Below are 15,700 nucleotides of genomic sequence, written 5' to 3'. Positions count from 1 at the left end.
AATTTGTCTACAACAGAATGTATTAGGTGTAGGGACAGCTGCTAGCATCATAGTTATAACCAGGTTGGGATGTTATCATTGTTTGTGCTGCTGACATTGTTGGTATCCATAAAAAACAACAAAATTAAAAGTTGGAAATAAGAACATGGTTTCTCGTTTTTAATATAGATTAGACCGTTGGTTTTCCTGTTTCAATTGTTTTACACTAGTCATTTTGGGGCCCTTTATAGCTTGCTGTTTGTTGTGAGCCACAGCTCCGTTTTGAAGGCCGTACTTTGACCTATAATTGTTAACTTTTTATACATTGTGACTTGGATGGAGAGTTGTCTCATTGGCACTCATACCACATCTTATTTATATGGGTTTGAAAATGATTGCATTAAGTATAATCTGGTAGATCTATGCTTACAATTTCACAAAAATGACATACATAATTCCTTGCTACTGTTTGCATGAAGTTAGAACACAAGTGTTAGACAATAATATGCAGTATGTTTACAGTTATCTAATGACATTAATTAGGGGATTTTTACCACATATTAAAGGAGCACTAGCTGTCAAATTCATGTTCACCGATTCGACTCAAATTCTCATATTTGATTTATAACAATGTAAAACTTTTATCCAAACTATTAAAAGTCTAAAACAAACAATTTACAGGACATGGACTCGAAAATATGTACACAAATACATAGACTAAGGAATAGTACCTTTATGTAAACTATGTCTTCATTTTACTGTAAAATCTCTTATAAAGATCATGAAAGACTTCAGTATGAGTAACTATCATCAAAGTAGCTGCCAGTGCTGTTCCTTTGGATAAACATTTAAGGGGAACATCTACTTTACACTAATATAGAACAATAAAACATCAAACCAATACTTTTTCTTTCTTGTTTATTTTTTAAGGCAATCTTCTTCTTATCAGATGTTCAAAGATCTAGCCAAAGAATACTGATAGCAACATAAATCAATCATTTCATAACAAAGTACTATTTAGTACTTAAATTTCAGCTGTGTAGAGTGTGATCAGAGAAGATAGACTTCAAATCTTGCATTTAATTGAATGTTTCCCTTCGTACAATTGTAAAATACAAATTTTATTACGAATAAAAGTGAAGATCTTACCTCTACTAATGGGTAGGCTATTTCATTGTAAATATTCTCTGTTACTGAATCTACAAAGTAGGAACCATCAAAGGTGAACATTTTAGGAGGAGCTTTAGGATCTCCAGGATTTTTTATTGTACATTGTCCCCTTTTTGACTCCATAGAGAGGCATGTTTTACACTTCAGATTCTTTTCCCTTTCATTCATGGGACGACATCTTACAATGACCTTTACACACTCTCCTTCACTCATCTTTCTGAAATTTGAAAATGCTCAAAATTAATATATATATACATGTATTAAAATTTATATCTGTCTTTCTTGATTGAAAATAACATGCTTCTTTTTTAAACCTTTAAATCAATTATATAGTCAAAACTCTCCTTTAAAACGTCTTCTGAGTTTGGCTTCTAGACGATCTGAGTACTTTGTCTTTATAGACATTCCAAGTTAAATTATTTACTGTCCAAGTTGTCTGTTTATGTCAGGTCAGCAGAGTCTTTCTACTTCTACTTTGTAGTGACCACCTTCAACACTTTGAAATTTATGTCACTTGTACTGCCCATTGCTTTTTTGAGACGTATATACAGTGAAAAATTTAACATTTTTTATAATTAAAAACAAAAATTGATAATAATATTTTTACATAGTGGTAGTGCATATTTTTATTTTATATATTTTTAATATTAAGATAAAACTATTTACACATTATGAATTTACTGACTGTAGGTGTAGGTTGAGATGGCTGTTTTGAACGACTCTATAGAGTCGCTCATAACAATACTCAGAGGAAGGCTGTTCCAGTTTTTAATTGTTCATGGAAAAAATGATTGTTGGCGTATTTGTGTTCTGCAGGATGGAATTTGGTATGAGAGTGCGTGCATGTTCCGGGACTGTCTGAGCGGTTGTATTAGTCTGTCTATTTTTGTGATTGCGATTAGATGGTATGTGATTTTGTAAAACATGACAAGGCATGCATCTGTTCTTCTGTGTGCGAGGTCTCTCCATTTTAAGTGATATATCATGTCACTAACGCTTGACGTGTTTCTGTGTCGGTTAGTGACAAACCTAGCAGCCCTTCTTTGCACTTTTTCTAGTTTGTTTATATCCTCAGTAAAGTAAGGATCCCATACTGAACAGGCATACTCTAGTGATGGTCTGACTAAAGATTTATATGCTTGTTCCTTTAATGAGGTGGAACTGATGTTAAGATTCCTTCTTAGAAAACCTAGTGTACTGTTAGCCTTATTACAGATGGTGTTTATGTGACTGTGCCATTTTAGGTCTGATTGTATTGTCACGCCTAGGTATTTTGCCTTGTCAACATGTTCAAGAACGTGGCCATGTAGAGTGTAATTGAAAGTGAATGGATTTTTATTTCAACAAATGGAAGTTTTTAACGACTTTGACTGGATATACATCCCTCGCACGGTCGGCTCGGTGCCCGAAGGCGTTTGGTGAGCGTTTAAATAATTTTGTGCCATCAGTCAGGAACAGGTGGAGGACGCTATTTTGGTAGGCCGCCATCTTGGTTTTGTGAGTTGTTTTGGTTTTTCTTTTGTTGACTATTTTGATGTTATGTCTTCACAACAGCTGCTTTCAGGGCCAGATTGGTCAGCTTGGCAGCCCGCCAACCTTGATGATGGAGTACTGGTAGATGAGTCTCGGACGTAGTAATAACGATGACAGGAAGCATTATCAGGACCAAAGTCGTGAGACAGTGAAATGGTGGTCCATCATCTAACACCTAGGATACAGCCCTCGGACGTCACTCGGCATACCACTCCCCCATCCATAATGGGTTTTGGAGTGTATGTTGATGCGGGAATTAGCCTTACGCGGATTATAGCCTACCGTAGTCTGTATAGCGTTGGATTGGTTTCTGTCATCGAAAGTAGTAAGTCGTTGATCCATCTAACAGTAAACCCTCATCGAAGATAGCGGGTAAAGGAGAGCTGACCCAGCACGTCCATTCAGTTGTAATGACTGAGACGTGACTGAATGGATTGAATGTGATTTCGACTGATGGACATAACATTACACTTGTCAGGATGAAAAGCCATTTTCCATGTATGTTCCCAGATGCCTAGTGTGTTTAGATCTTTTTGTAGGGTTTCGCAATCGCTGTTAGATTTTATAACCAGGTAAGCAATAGTGACGCTGCAAATAGGCGTATGGTGGACTTTAACCCAACTGGTATATCATTAATATAAAATAAGAACAGACTTGGGCCAAGAACAGATCCTTGAGGCACTCCTGACTTCACAGGGACATAGCCTGAAGTCTCACCCTCTAGGTTAACTGCTTGGGTATGACATGATAAAAAGCCCTGTATCCATGCATTTGTTTTCCCCTGTATCCCATAGTAATTTAGTTTGTGTGTTAATAAGTTATGACTGACTTTATCAAAAGCTTTAGAAAAGTCCATTATAAGTACATCTGTTTGTTTTGAAGTTTCAATATTTTTAGTGACATCATCTATAAATTCCAAAAACTGAGTTTCACAAGATCTACTTTTTCTAGTTAAAAGGCCAATTAAAATTAATTCATAGATTTTCATCCCCGCCCGCCCCTCTGAAATCGTTCCGCCCCAATTTTTTTTATTTTGAAAAATTTACGATTTCCGGATTTTGTTCATTTTCGTTACCGGTAACTGTCGATAATTTCGTTTCATTAATAACTTTCTGTTTCAAATTTTGGTTTTTGCATTTCTTTTTATGTTTGATTCGTTATACATGTATATACATGATAGAACCTTATTATTACACTTGCATATATGAAGAACACGTCACAAGAGCGTTTCATATCTAATAAAAAATAAAATCCTCCCATCCGCCCGATTTTTTTCAAAAATTTAGATGAAAATCTACTAATTAAATTTACTTGGCCAAATGGCATAAATTTAAAGAAAATGAAACAGCTTCTTCCAAAATTCCCATATTTTATTACGAGTTTCCCAACATTTAGTCTACTACTAGCCTAGAAAACTGTCAATTTTTCAAAGTTTTCATAGCCTAGTAACTTCTCAGTAAATCACATGTCATCACAGGCTATTCCTTGGGGATCTCAACATCATTTGTACCCCCAAATGCAAGAGGTCATGTTTTAATTTAAGACGGGATGTCAAATTGATTTCTTGTCATAACATAATATAAATATGAAACAGGAAGCGCTTTCAAGGTAAAAATTAACAATAAACTTCAATATTCCTACAATTTCTTGAAAATGTTTCCTTGGAAACTATGTAAACTACCCAGTTCAACGTTGCAATTTACATTATTTACCTAAAATAAATGCCGAATCAACTATAGGAGGTGAAGCTGTATTGAAATTAAATACTATAAAATTCTGTAATTCGAAAGTTAAACTACGCAGAGCAATATAAAGACATTTTAACAAAATTTCATTGGAATAACTTCTTCCTCTTCAGAAATATTTTTGCAATGCATGACGGGAAACGACGATAAAATTTTAGAAACGATTCGAGTTTTTGAATTTTATTTTTAATGTTTATAGACATTTTATTTGTTGTTATTGAATTCAAAGGATAACTGCTGTATCATATATTTTTTACAATTGAATGTCAATTTATAACTAAACGTGAAAACATGAGACCAACAAACATGGCTGACAAGAAAAAAGAGGAACCGGTGGCACCGGAGAAAAAGGATGAAAAGAAAGACAAAAAAGGCGATAAAGAACAAGAACTGGTACGAGAGTTTAAATAATAAACTAAATAAATCGGAAATGCAGTTTATGACATGAATCAATCATTGAAATAGCATTAAATTAATCGATATAAACCACAGGGACGTCGAAATTTCCAAAACTGCATTGTCATAAACTTTTGTGTACCAAACATGTGCATCGCTGTCGGCTAATGTGATGCATCAAAGGCTTTGAGTTATTATGAGTAATGATTGTTTTTTTAGGCTTCTAATGTTTTTTTCAGAGTAAAATCTGGATAGTTATTTCAAATTAATCAAATTGTACTGTAGAATGTGACCCTCCCCCTTTAATATGCACAGTTAGATAAAATAATATGTAATCAACACTTAGAGCTTTATTCGGTATATAGATTGTATAAATATCTTGTTTTTCTCTGAATCCATTCTTGGACTTGACCAGAAGTATGCTGTTTGCTATATTCCAATGAACCACTTGGTTTTCATTAATTTGTCATGTCTCACTAATTTGCAACAAGAAACATCATGAAGCAACAGTGACAAGTAGTCCAAATATAATGTGTGGTTGCTGTTTCCGGACTGACCATATTTTTTAGGCACTGGCTACGGTTACATGGAAATGTAACAATAATAAAAATATTATTGTTACATTGGAGACTAAATGCCGGAATGCATGGTTGGGTAAGGACCTGATTAATTACGAATGTAATAATTATTGAGGCTACGGTTACATTGCATTATTGTTACATGAAAAACAGCAATGTACGATGGGATTAGTAATATGTACTAAATAATAAAAGTTGAAGACATTTATTTTATATTTACAATACATACAATTATTACATACAATTTCTTTTATTTTTTATTTACAATGACATTTTCTACATATCCAGTAAGTGGTTTTTGGAGTATGTTTAAGTCCGATTCATCATCTTGGGATGTGTTTCCATTCCGGCGTAGCTGTTGACGAGGTGCTAGGTATGTGATACGGACGTTCACAATGCGGCATCACTGGTGTGCGATGGCTGCTTGGGAGTGGTTTCATCAGAAATGTGTCAGACTTAAACATGCTCATAAAACCACTTACTGGGTATGTAGAAAATGTCATTGTAAATAAAAAATTAAAGAAATTGTATGTAATAATTGTATGTATTGTAAATATAAAATAAATGTCTTCAACTTTTATTATTTAGTATATATTACTAGTCCCATCGTACATTGCTGTTTTTCATGTAACAATAACGCAATGTAACCGTAGCCAGTGCCTATTTTTTAACCTTCTGACCCTAGCACTTTTATTCCCTTTCTGATAAAAAATGAACAGTTAGAAATAGCGACTGACTCTACTTTCAACCCCGTTGTATACTGAAACAGAAAGGTGCAGAAGTATAATTAATAAAACCATGGTTGAAATGATCCCTTAATTAATTTTTTACATCAATAGCAGTATAAACTGTCTATTTCCTTCCTAGTTGTGTGTTGAAGATTATTGCCTAAGTGCTCATGTATATTTCAAACGACATTCTACCTGACCATCATGACCTTGTTTGTCCAAGTTGAATATTCAGTCTTTTTTTTAATGCAATACTTACTATAAATATTTTATAAAAGCTTGAATTGAATATATATTTCCAAATTAGATTATTAAAGCAAACACATCCATGATAACAAATTTGCTGACAACACTGCTTTTTGGCAGGAAAATAGGGGGAAAACCCCTATACAAAATTGCATCTGGTTATTTATAGACTTAAAATTATTTCAAACACAAGAGATAGGAGTGTCTTTAATATTAATATGAATTATGATTACAATCTGGAGAAAAGAGTGAAACAAGTGTCATAAAGATTCATGGTCTTAGATATCTTATTTTAAAATGAATATCATAACCTTAAGCATCAACAAAAATCCAGACCTACAGACCCTATTTTGTATTTTCATGCAATCGGAACCACACATGTATTTTTATTTGGCCTTATGAATAAACTGCCACCAGTTGACTTGGGGGCAATTTTGTGGAAAACGTGAAAAAGAACATTGTGACATGAAGATATTTGCTTTGTGGCGTCAAATTTTTCTTGGAAAAAGCACCTGTTGGAAGATCATGTATTCAGGTAAATGACAAAATTTTGCCTAAAGACAATGTGACCTGTGACTGAATCATCAGTCTGAATAAAAGTCAAATAGCCCTCAAAAAGTAGTTTTTTTGGGGGGCCACTATCTTTGTATTCATTTCTTATTTGAACTATGGTCTCAAAGGGAAAAATGTTACCATTTAAATGAAAGTTTTGCACCATATCATTAAAAAAAAAGATTTATCACTGTAAATTGATACACGATTTCGGGTATAATATCCATAAATGGGGATAGTATCCATCTCTGAGGATCTTTCCCAGTGAGAGAGAAAATAGCCAGATATTTAGATATACAGCATCACTATAGTATACATAGAATTAAACACTAAAAAATATATTGTGAATGAGAAAATAGCCTTAGTAACGTCACACAGAATCGCTAATTAGATTATCTCCACAAAGAAGATCACTTTACCTGAGGCTGAATACTATATTCATTATTAAAACGCTTTCTCAGGTTAGGAGGCGGGAAAGGTAAGACCGGTAAGTACAGATTTACCTGTATGGTTTTTACCTGCAAAAACTTTAAAAGTATATACCAAAATCTGTACTTATCTGTCTGAAAACATTTGCAAAAAATTTGCAGCATAACACCAAATTAACTCAAACTAACTGAACTGAAAAACAAAAAAGAAAAGAAAAGGAAGAATTAAGATTGAGAAATCATAGTATTCTGTGATGATGTCGACTTAAAATGTGGTCAAGTTCTTGGAAAAGTGACTTCAATTACTGTTTCTGTTACCATGTTTTTTTTTGTTTATCAATAACAAAAAGGAAATTGTTTTTTTTTTTGCTGCACATACTAAGATGCAAAGAAATACCCTTAAAACACTTTTATTGATAGTAGAATATCTTCTGTGATATTATAGAAAAATATATTAACAGAGATCATTCTGTGACAATTAAACCAAATAATGATTGTTGATTTACAGAAATTTATAATAAACTTTTCATTTCAGTCAGAAGAAGATAAGCAGTTACAAGAAGAATTGAACATGTTGGTAGAGAGATTAAAGGTTTGTATCAGACATGCTGTAAAAGAAAAACAAAGGATATTGGGTATCCATCCATGACACAAAATTAGTACATGAACAGCAAAAAACACATAAAAAGCAAAGGAACAGTTCTTCATCTGTAGTTTTCTTTCTAGTTAAGCCTTCCTTTATCAGAAAAAATGTATGAAATAGTCTTGTTATAATATATACGGTGCAGGAGAAACTTTCAGTAGTCCCAAAATATCCACAACATTGGCAAGTGCATAGATATGCTTGCAGTCAGTGTCTTGTAGTACGATTCATTAAAAAAAAATTCTTTCAAATGATCTTAGTCTGAGAAAAAATGGTTTTAGATGAAAATGTCTTGGAACTAGCTTTCTGTAACTGTGGGTACTATTATATCTGAGCTTCATGATTTTTGTCTCGCCTGCCACTTATTTCGCAGAAAGCAAGACATAGTGATTGTGAACAGGCAGTGGTGGTGTTAACTTATTACTTAAAAGCTTAATATTTCAGAAGATAGAAGGTTGATGCTTCAACTTTGTTTATAGATGCCTTATATTATGAAGTTTCCGTCTGTCATATGTCCATTGTCCTTGACCTCATTTTCATGGTTCAGTGACTACTTGAAAAAAAAGTTCAGATTTCCTTTAATGTTAATTTCTCTCTTATTATGAGTAATAGGATAGCTATATTTGGTATATGCATACTTTGTAAGGTCATAATGCCTGTTAGACAGCTTTCACTTGACCTCAACCTCATTTCATGGATCAGTGAATAAGGTTAAGTTTTCGTGGTCAAATGCATATTTCAGATACTGTAAGCAATAGGTCAGCTATGGAATGATTGTAAGGTGTACATGTCTGTCTGTCAGGTTTCATATAACCTTGACCCCATTTTCATGGTTCCATTGGTCAATGTTAAGATTTTGTGGTTTAATCTGTTTCTCACTATATTTGGTGTATGGAATGATTGTAAGGTGTACATGATTGTTTGGCATTGTTCATCAGACTGTGACCTCATTTTCATAGAACATTGATAATGTATAGTTTATGTGATACTTATAGTAAAACCGTTACAGACTTTGAACATGAAATTAATGATAAGTAAAACAGGTGAGACATTTCAGCTTGTTTACCCTTGTTGGTTTTTTTGTTAGATTTTTTTGTGCCAATCTGATGAGTTTAGCCCTTTCATACAAAATTTTTACAAGTTTGATTTATGTTGTGCTGTTACGCCACTATACCAGGTTACGGAAGGGTTGAGCCCTCTCAAACATGTTCAACCCTGCACATTTTTTGCGACTGTCCCAAGTCAGGAGCCTGTAATTCAGTGTAATTGTTTGCTGTCAACTGTATTTGTTTTTCATTTATTGTTTAATCAGGTTGTTGGTTTACTCTCTTTATTGTTTTACATTTTGTCATGATTCTGTCTTTTATAGCTCACTATATAAGTAGTATGGGTGTTGCTCATTGTTGAATTAAGTATGTAGACATATATGTTTGCATCCCTGTCCTTTGTTGTCTCGCCTTGACGAAGTCAAAAAGCAAGACATAGGTATGCTGTTTCCAACGGCAGCAGCGGCGACGTCAACAATGTATTAGTTTGTGATTAGGTCTAGTTCATGGTGAACCACTAGTGGTAGGTCAATGATATTTGGTATGTAGTTGTATTAGCATTGGCACATCTCATTACCATGGAGATTATTTGGCCCCGCCCCCTCAGTCAAGGTCTATTGACTTTGAAACTTTCATAGTTTACATGTATTAGTTTGTGATAAGGTCAATTTATGGGGAACCACTAGTGGTAGGTCAATGATATTTGGTATGCAGTTGTATAAGCATTGGCATATCTCATTTCCATGGAGATTATTTGGCTCCGCCCCCTCAGTCAAGGTCTATTGACTTTGAAACTTTCATAGTTTACATGTATTAGTTTGTGATAAGGTCAGTTCAAGCAGAACCATTAGTGGTAGGCCAATGTTAATTGGTGTTCAGTTGTGTAAGCTTTAGCACATCTCATTTCCATGGAGAATATTTGGCCCCGCCCCCTCTGTCATGGTCTATTTACTTTGAAACTTTTGCTTAGTTTACATGTATTAGTTAGTGATTAGATCATTTAAGATGAACTGCTAATGTTAAGTCAATGATATTTGGTATGCAAATTTATTAGCATTTGCAAGTGTTGTTTCCATGGAGATTATATAGCCCCACCCCTGATCATGGTTCATTGACTTTGAAACTTTTACATAGTTTACAAGTTAATGTTTGTGTTTAGGTTTGTTTAAAGGGAATGACTTATAATAAGTCAATGGTATTTGGTATGCAGTTGTATTACCTTGGCACATCTCATTCCATGGAGATTGTTTAGCCATGTACCTTCAGTCATGGTTCATTGACTTTGAATATTTGTATAACTTACATGTTAAAGTATTGCTATTTTAATTTCAACATTTGCATTATCAAAATTACAAAAAGGTGAGACATATCTCTGTGATAACAGTTTATTAGTCCCCTACCGACGAAGTCGAAGGGGACTTTAGGTTTGCACTCCGTCTGTCTGTCCATCTGTCCGTCTGTACTGTCAGTCTGGCAAATCAGCTTTCCACACTTTTTATGCCCCCGCCGTAGCGGAGGGGTATTAAGTTTTACCCTTGTCCGTCACCTAACTTTAGTTTGCCTCAACCAAATGTTATGAAACTAATACACAATGCTTATTACCACAAAACACAGATCAAGTTTGAATTTTGGTGGCGTCACTTTTATCGTTCTAGTCTTATGCCCCTTTACAAATGGAAAAATTGCTGAATTTTTCGTTTCCGTTCTCTAGTTTTAGTTTGCCTCAACCAAATGTTATGAAACTTATACACAATGCTTATTACCACAAAACACTAATATTGCTGAATTTTTTGTTACCATTCTCTAACTTTAGTTTGTCTCAACCAAATGTTATAAAACTTATACACAACCGTTCTAGAGTTATGCGTGTTTACAAATAGAAAAATTGCTGAATTTTTAGTTTCTGTTCTCTTCTTAAGTTAGCCTCAACCAAATGTTATGAGACTTACACACAATGCTTATTACCACAAAACTCGGATCAAGTTCAAATTTTGGTAGTGTCACTTTTACCGTTCTTCAGTTATGTCCCTTTATAACTATATGATATGCAAGTGGGGGCATCATCTGTGGACACATGTGGACACTATCTACATTTATTTTCTTCGTTCTTGAAAATATTGATTTGATATTTGGTATATAGTTTTATCATGACAAGTTATAGATCAAGTTCGAATTTTGTTCCGGTCTGATGATTTAGTCCAGAGTTATGGACCATAACTCTGGACCATATCTAATGTTACGAGTACTATGTTAAACCATATTTCTGTACAAAGGGAGATAACTCATTTTTTAAAAGACATTCTTTGTTAAATTATTTGAAGAATTTTTTGACAGGTTTGTTTGTTATTTAGTATAAATTTCTGAATGCTATATATATCCAAAAAAAATTATGAAGAGAAATCCTTTAATTAGATAATAATCTATTTTCATTAATGTATATATTTCAATACATTACATTATGTAGATAAAAGTTGTTGACATTTTATAGATAAGTTACAAATCATTATTAGTTTGTGACAAATGAAAGAAAAAAAATATTTGGAACTATTAATTATATCTGATTATAATTTGAAATAGATATACACTGTACATCATATCTAATTCTAGAGAACTATCAATCATATCTAATGTTTTTTTCATCAGGCTTATAAGATATTGATTGATAATTGGTATACAGTTTTATCATGACAAGTTACAGATCAAGTTCAAATTTTTGTTTAGGTCTAATAATTTTGTGCAGAGTTATGGTCCTTGGACTTGAAAAATTCACTCATATAATCAGTTTTCAACACTGTTTTTAGTCATGCTTGAAGATATTGACATGATATTTACTTTTTGTTTACACCATGACAAGTTATAGAACAAGTTAGCATTTTGTTCCAGTATAATGAATTTTTACTCGGTAGGGGACTATGTATTGCCATGCAATACTCTCAGAATGCTTGTTTTATATATATCCACCTGTTGAGTCAAATAATGAAAATGTAACATAAATAGCAAGTTCAAAGTTTATGAAAATATGTATATATGTAAATTGTTTTTAGCTAACTATTTCTATTCACAGGAATCTGATCAAAAACTTTATAAGCCAGCATTAGAAAGTTTGAGGTCACAAATAAGAGCATCAACAACATCTATGACGTCTGTACCTAAACCACTGAAGTTCCTTCGACCTCATTATGAATCTCTGAAAGAAGTGTATGAAAAGATCAAAGATGATACAACAAAAGTGAGTCTCATTCTTTCATACAGTACATCTTTTGGTTTTAAAATGTGTTATTATTTTGCTTGAGAATTTTTCAAAACAAAGGTCTTAAAATGGGAAAAATAAGTATATTATACACAGCTGAAAACGGTACTTTTCTATAATAATGTATAGCGTAACTATTAAATGAAATTAACATCTAGTGATAAAATTGTGATTTGCATTTTAAGTGATTATACAATAATCGGGAAAATTGCATGGAATTGATAAGTTACATTTTGCAGTATTTATTATTGCTATACCATAACTGATATATATAGGCTGAGACTAAGAGTGAGGTATATTAGACGGTTATATTTTATTTGTACTTTTGTAGAGATTTTGTGCTGACATTGTATCAGTATTAGGAATGACAACATCAGATACAAGAGAGAGCTTGAAGTACAGAATACTGGGATCAAAGGAAGAAATAGGGTCATGGGGTCATGAATATGTCAGGTAAGTTTAGTTTTCAGATAAAAAGGAAAGAAATGGTCAAGTTGATATAGCATTGTAATTTGAATATTAAACTATAAAACAAAACAAAATAGCAGTATATCATATATAGACAATAAAAAAATCAATGTCTTATTTTACAGGAATAAAAGAGCAAACAGAAAAGCAGTATTATCAATTTCTGTTGGCATGATGCTTACATGTAAATTTGAATTGCCCATATTAAATACTTAATAGGCAGATAGACTCACTCTTTTTTATACCACCACAAAAAAATTGCATTTCGTATATTGCTATCATGTCGTCGTCCTAAGACATTTGGTTTCCGGACAATAACTTTAGTATAAGTGAATGGATCTCTATGAAATTTAACCACAAGGTTCAATAGCACAAAAGGAAGGTTGGGATTGATTTTGGGGGTTATGGTCCCAACTGTTTATGAATTAGCGGTCAAAGAGGGGCCAAAAAAGGAATTTTTCAAGTTTCTGGACAATAAATTGTGTATAAATGTATGGATCTCTATGAAATTGTACCACAAGGTTCCATACCACAAAGGGAAGGTTGGGATTGACTTTGGGGGTTATTCTGTGTCAGAAATCTATACTGTGTCTAATATTTAATCAATATCCAAATTCAGAGCTGCATCAAGCTTGAATATTGTGTCCATACTTGCCCCAACTGTTCAGAGTTCGACCTCTGCGGTCGTATCCAGCTGCTCCAGACAGAGCTCATTTTTATACATCTAGATTCATTCGACATATTTTTCTCAGAAGCCTTCAGGAAAAACACATCACTTTTTGTACAATACTGCCATAACATACATCTCCTTTTATTCATATCATATTAAAACTCCCTTTCTGTTCATTATTTCTGAATTAAGATTCCAAAGCCAAAAGTCTGACAAAGAGGGATGAATGTATTGGCCAAGTGCTGCCAAACTAAAGGATGCTTGATATGGTTAATTATGTTTGAGACTGACCATTTATAACATTTTACATAGTACCAGGTGAATGATGCATGCTCTTTAAATCCTCTAATTCTGTTGTGGTAAAATATATTGAATGGACGATATTACAAACTTTAAGGTAAATTAAATAGATGAGAAAAAATGCCACTTAAAAACTGTTATTGCAGAGACTTAAAAATATAATGCAACCTTAAGAAGACTATTGTGAATTGTTAGTAAGATAACAAGTAAAAAGGTTTTACAGTTAGAAATTCTCACATCTTTACTTTGTTTATAGACATATAGCTGGTCAGGTTGCACAAGAATGGCAGGATCTGGAGGAAAAGAACACAGAAATGAGAGACAAATTGTTAACAATGACCAAAGAAATTGTCCCATATCATATGGACCACAATGCAGAGGCAGAGGCCTGTGATCTTTTAATGGAAATAGAGAAATTAGACATTCTCAAAAATTATGTTGATGAAAATGCTTATCCTAGAGTTTGTTTATATTTAACTAGGTAAGATTATTCTCAGGTTTGTTTTTGTTTCTTTTGGAAGATTTTCTATTACAAAACTTATGATCAGTAATACTAGGCAAGCTGAATACAAATGGAGTTAATTGCGAGTATTCCTTCTGAAGGTTGCTGGTGCTTTTTGGGCACTCAAGCTTCCTCCACAAATAAAAACTGGTTGCCATGATATAGAAAAGGTTGCTGAAAGTTGTGTTTAACAAACAAACTATTGATTTATTCCATTGAAGATCATTGTTATATTTATGTATGATCAAATAGGTTGTCATTAAATACCATTTATAGTGAGAAATTTTAAAGCATGAATGAACCATCACAGTTTGAATCACTGTAAATAAATTAATCACTCTCTTTCAAATTTCTGACAGTAGTTTAAGGCTATGCTGTTAATACCAATGATAAACAAACTGACATTCTTCCAAAATTGAAACTTTTAAAAACTTGTTAATCTTCACAAGTTGGAGAATATCTACCATTGGGCTTTGTCCTGAAAAAAAGACAACATTTCTTGTAGTAGGTATAATGACTTAATTCAGAAGGAATGAAAACAGTTATGCTCCTTACTTGCAAAACTCCATGTTTATAAATCTTGTGTAGTATGGAGAATGGAGAAGGACTGCTCATGTATATTTAACATCATTGTTTTTACTTCAGTTGTGTTCCCTATGTACCAGACCCAGAGAACATCACACTTATGAAGACAGCAGTAGATTTATATTGTAACTTAACATTATTGTTTTTACTTCAGTTGTGTTCCCTATGTACCAGACCCAGAGAACATCACATTAATGAAGACAGCTGTAGATTTATATTGTAACTTAACATTATTGTTTTTACTTCAGCTGTGTTCCCTATGTACCAGACCCAGAGAACATCACTCTTATGAAGACAGCAGTAGATTTATATTGTAACTTAACATTATTGTTTTTACTTCAGCTGTGTTCCCTATGTACCTGACCCAGAGAACATCACACTTATGAAGACAGCTGTAGATTTATATTGTAACTTAACATTATTGTTTTTACTTCAGTTGTGTTCCCTATGTACCAGACCCAGAGAACATCACACTTATGAAGACAGCTGTAGATTTATATCGTAAATTTAACCAGTTTCCACAAGCCATTAGATTTGCTATGCAGTTGAATGATATGAAGCTGGTTGAGGAAATATTTATATCTTGTAAAGATATGTAAGTGGAAATTGTAGAATCTAAAAATATGTAAAATGTGTGTCAATTATACCAACTGTAGTAAATATATAGTTAAAAATTTTAAATTTGATTGTTGAAACTGCTGTTACTGTATTACATTTAAATATGAACAATATAAGAATTATACTTGTATTACATTTAAATATGAACAATATAAGAATTATACTTGTATTACATTTAAATATGAACAATATAAGAATTATACTTGTATTACATTTAAATATGAACAATATAAGAATTATACTGTTACGTGAAAGATACAGAA

At 32.9% G+C, this 15,700-nt stretch overlaps 2 protein-coding genes across 10 annotated transcripts in view; one reads left to right on the top strand and one right to left on the bottom strand.

Annotated features, from left to right (window-relative positions):
• LOC127704180 (osmotic avoidance abnormal protein 3-like) overlaps nt 1–4,543 on the bottom strand; it is a 34,728-nt gene extending 30,185 nt beyond the window's left edge. For all 9 annotated transcript variants that reach the window (XM_052208105.1, XM_052208106.1, XM_052208110.1 and 6 more), the window contains exons 1-2: nt 4,395–4,543; nt 1,129–1,366 (exon numbers count right to left, since the gene is read on the bottom strand). In XM_052208105.1, coding sequence (XP_052064065.1) covers nt 1,129–1,362 — 234 coding nt within the window. In that variant the 5' untranslated portion in view covers nt 1,363–1,366; nt 4,395–4,543. The remainder of the gene's footprint in view (nt 1–1,128; nt 1,367–4,394) is intronic.
• Nucleotides 4,544–4,667: 124 nt separating this feature from the next.
• The window catches only part of LOC127704182 (26S proteasome non-ATPase regulatory subunit 2-like), a 39,521-nt gene continuing 28,488 nt past the window's right edge, over nt 4,668–15,700 (top strand). The window contains exons 1-6 of the mRNA XM_052208115.1: nt 4,668–4,820; nt 7,891–7,947; nt 12,109–12,273; nt 12,626–12,747; nt 13,989–14,213; nt 15,256–15,414. Of these exons, the coding sequence (XP_052064075.1) occupies nt 4,719–4,820; nt 7,891–7,947; nt 12,109–12,273; nt 12,626–12,747; nt 13,989–14,213; nt 15,256–15,414 (830 nt within the window). The 5' untranslated portion in view covers nt 4,668–4,718. The remainder of the gene's footprint in view (nt 4,821–7,890; nt 7,948–12,108; nt 12,274–12,625; nt 12,748–13,988; nt 14,214–15,255; nt 15,415–15,700) is intronic.

Source organism: Mytilus californianus, unplaced genomic scaffold, assembly GCF_021869535.1.
Source record: "Mytilus californianus isolate M0D057914Y unplaced genomic scaffold, xbMytCali1.0.p SCAF_6, whole genome shotgun sequence".
NCBI lineage: Eukaryota > Metazoa > Mollusca > Bivalvia > Mytilida > Mytilidae > Mytilus > Mytilus californianus.
Note: the sequence above shows the minus strand (reverse complement) of the source record. Positions and strands in the feature narration are given on the sequence as shown.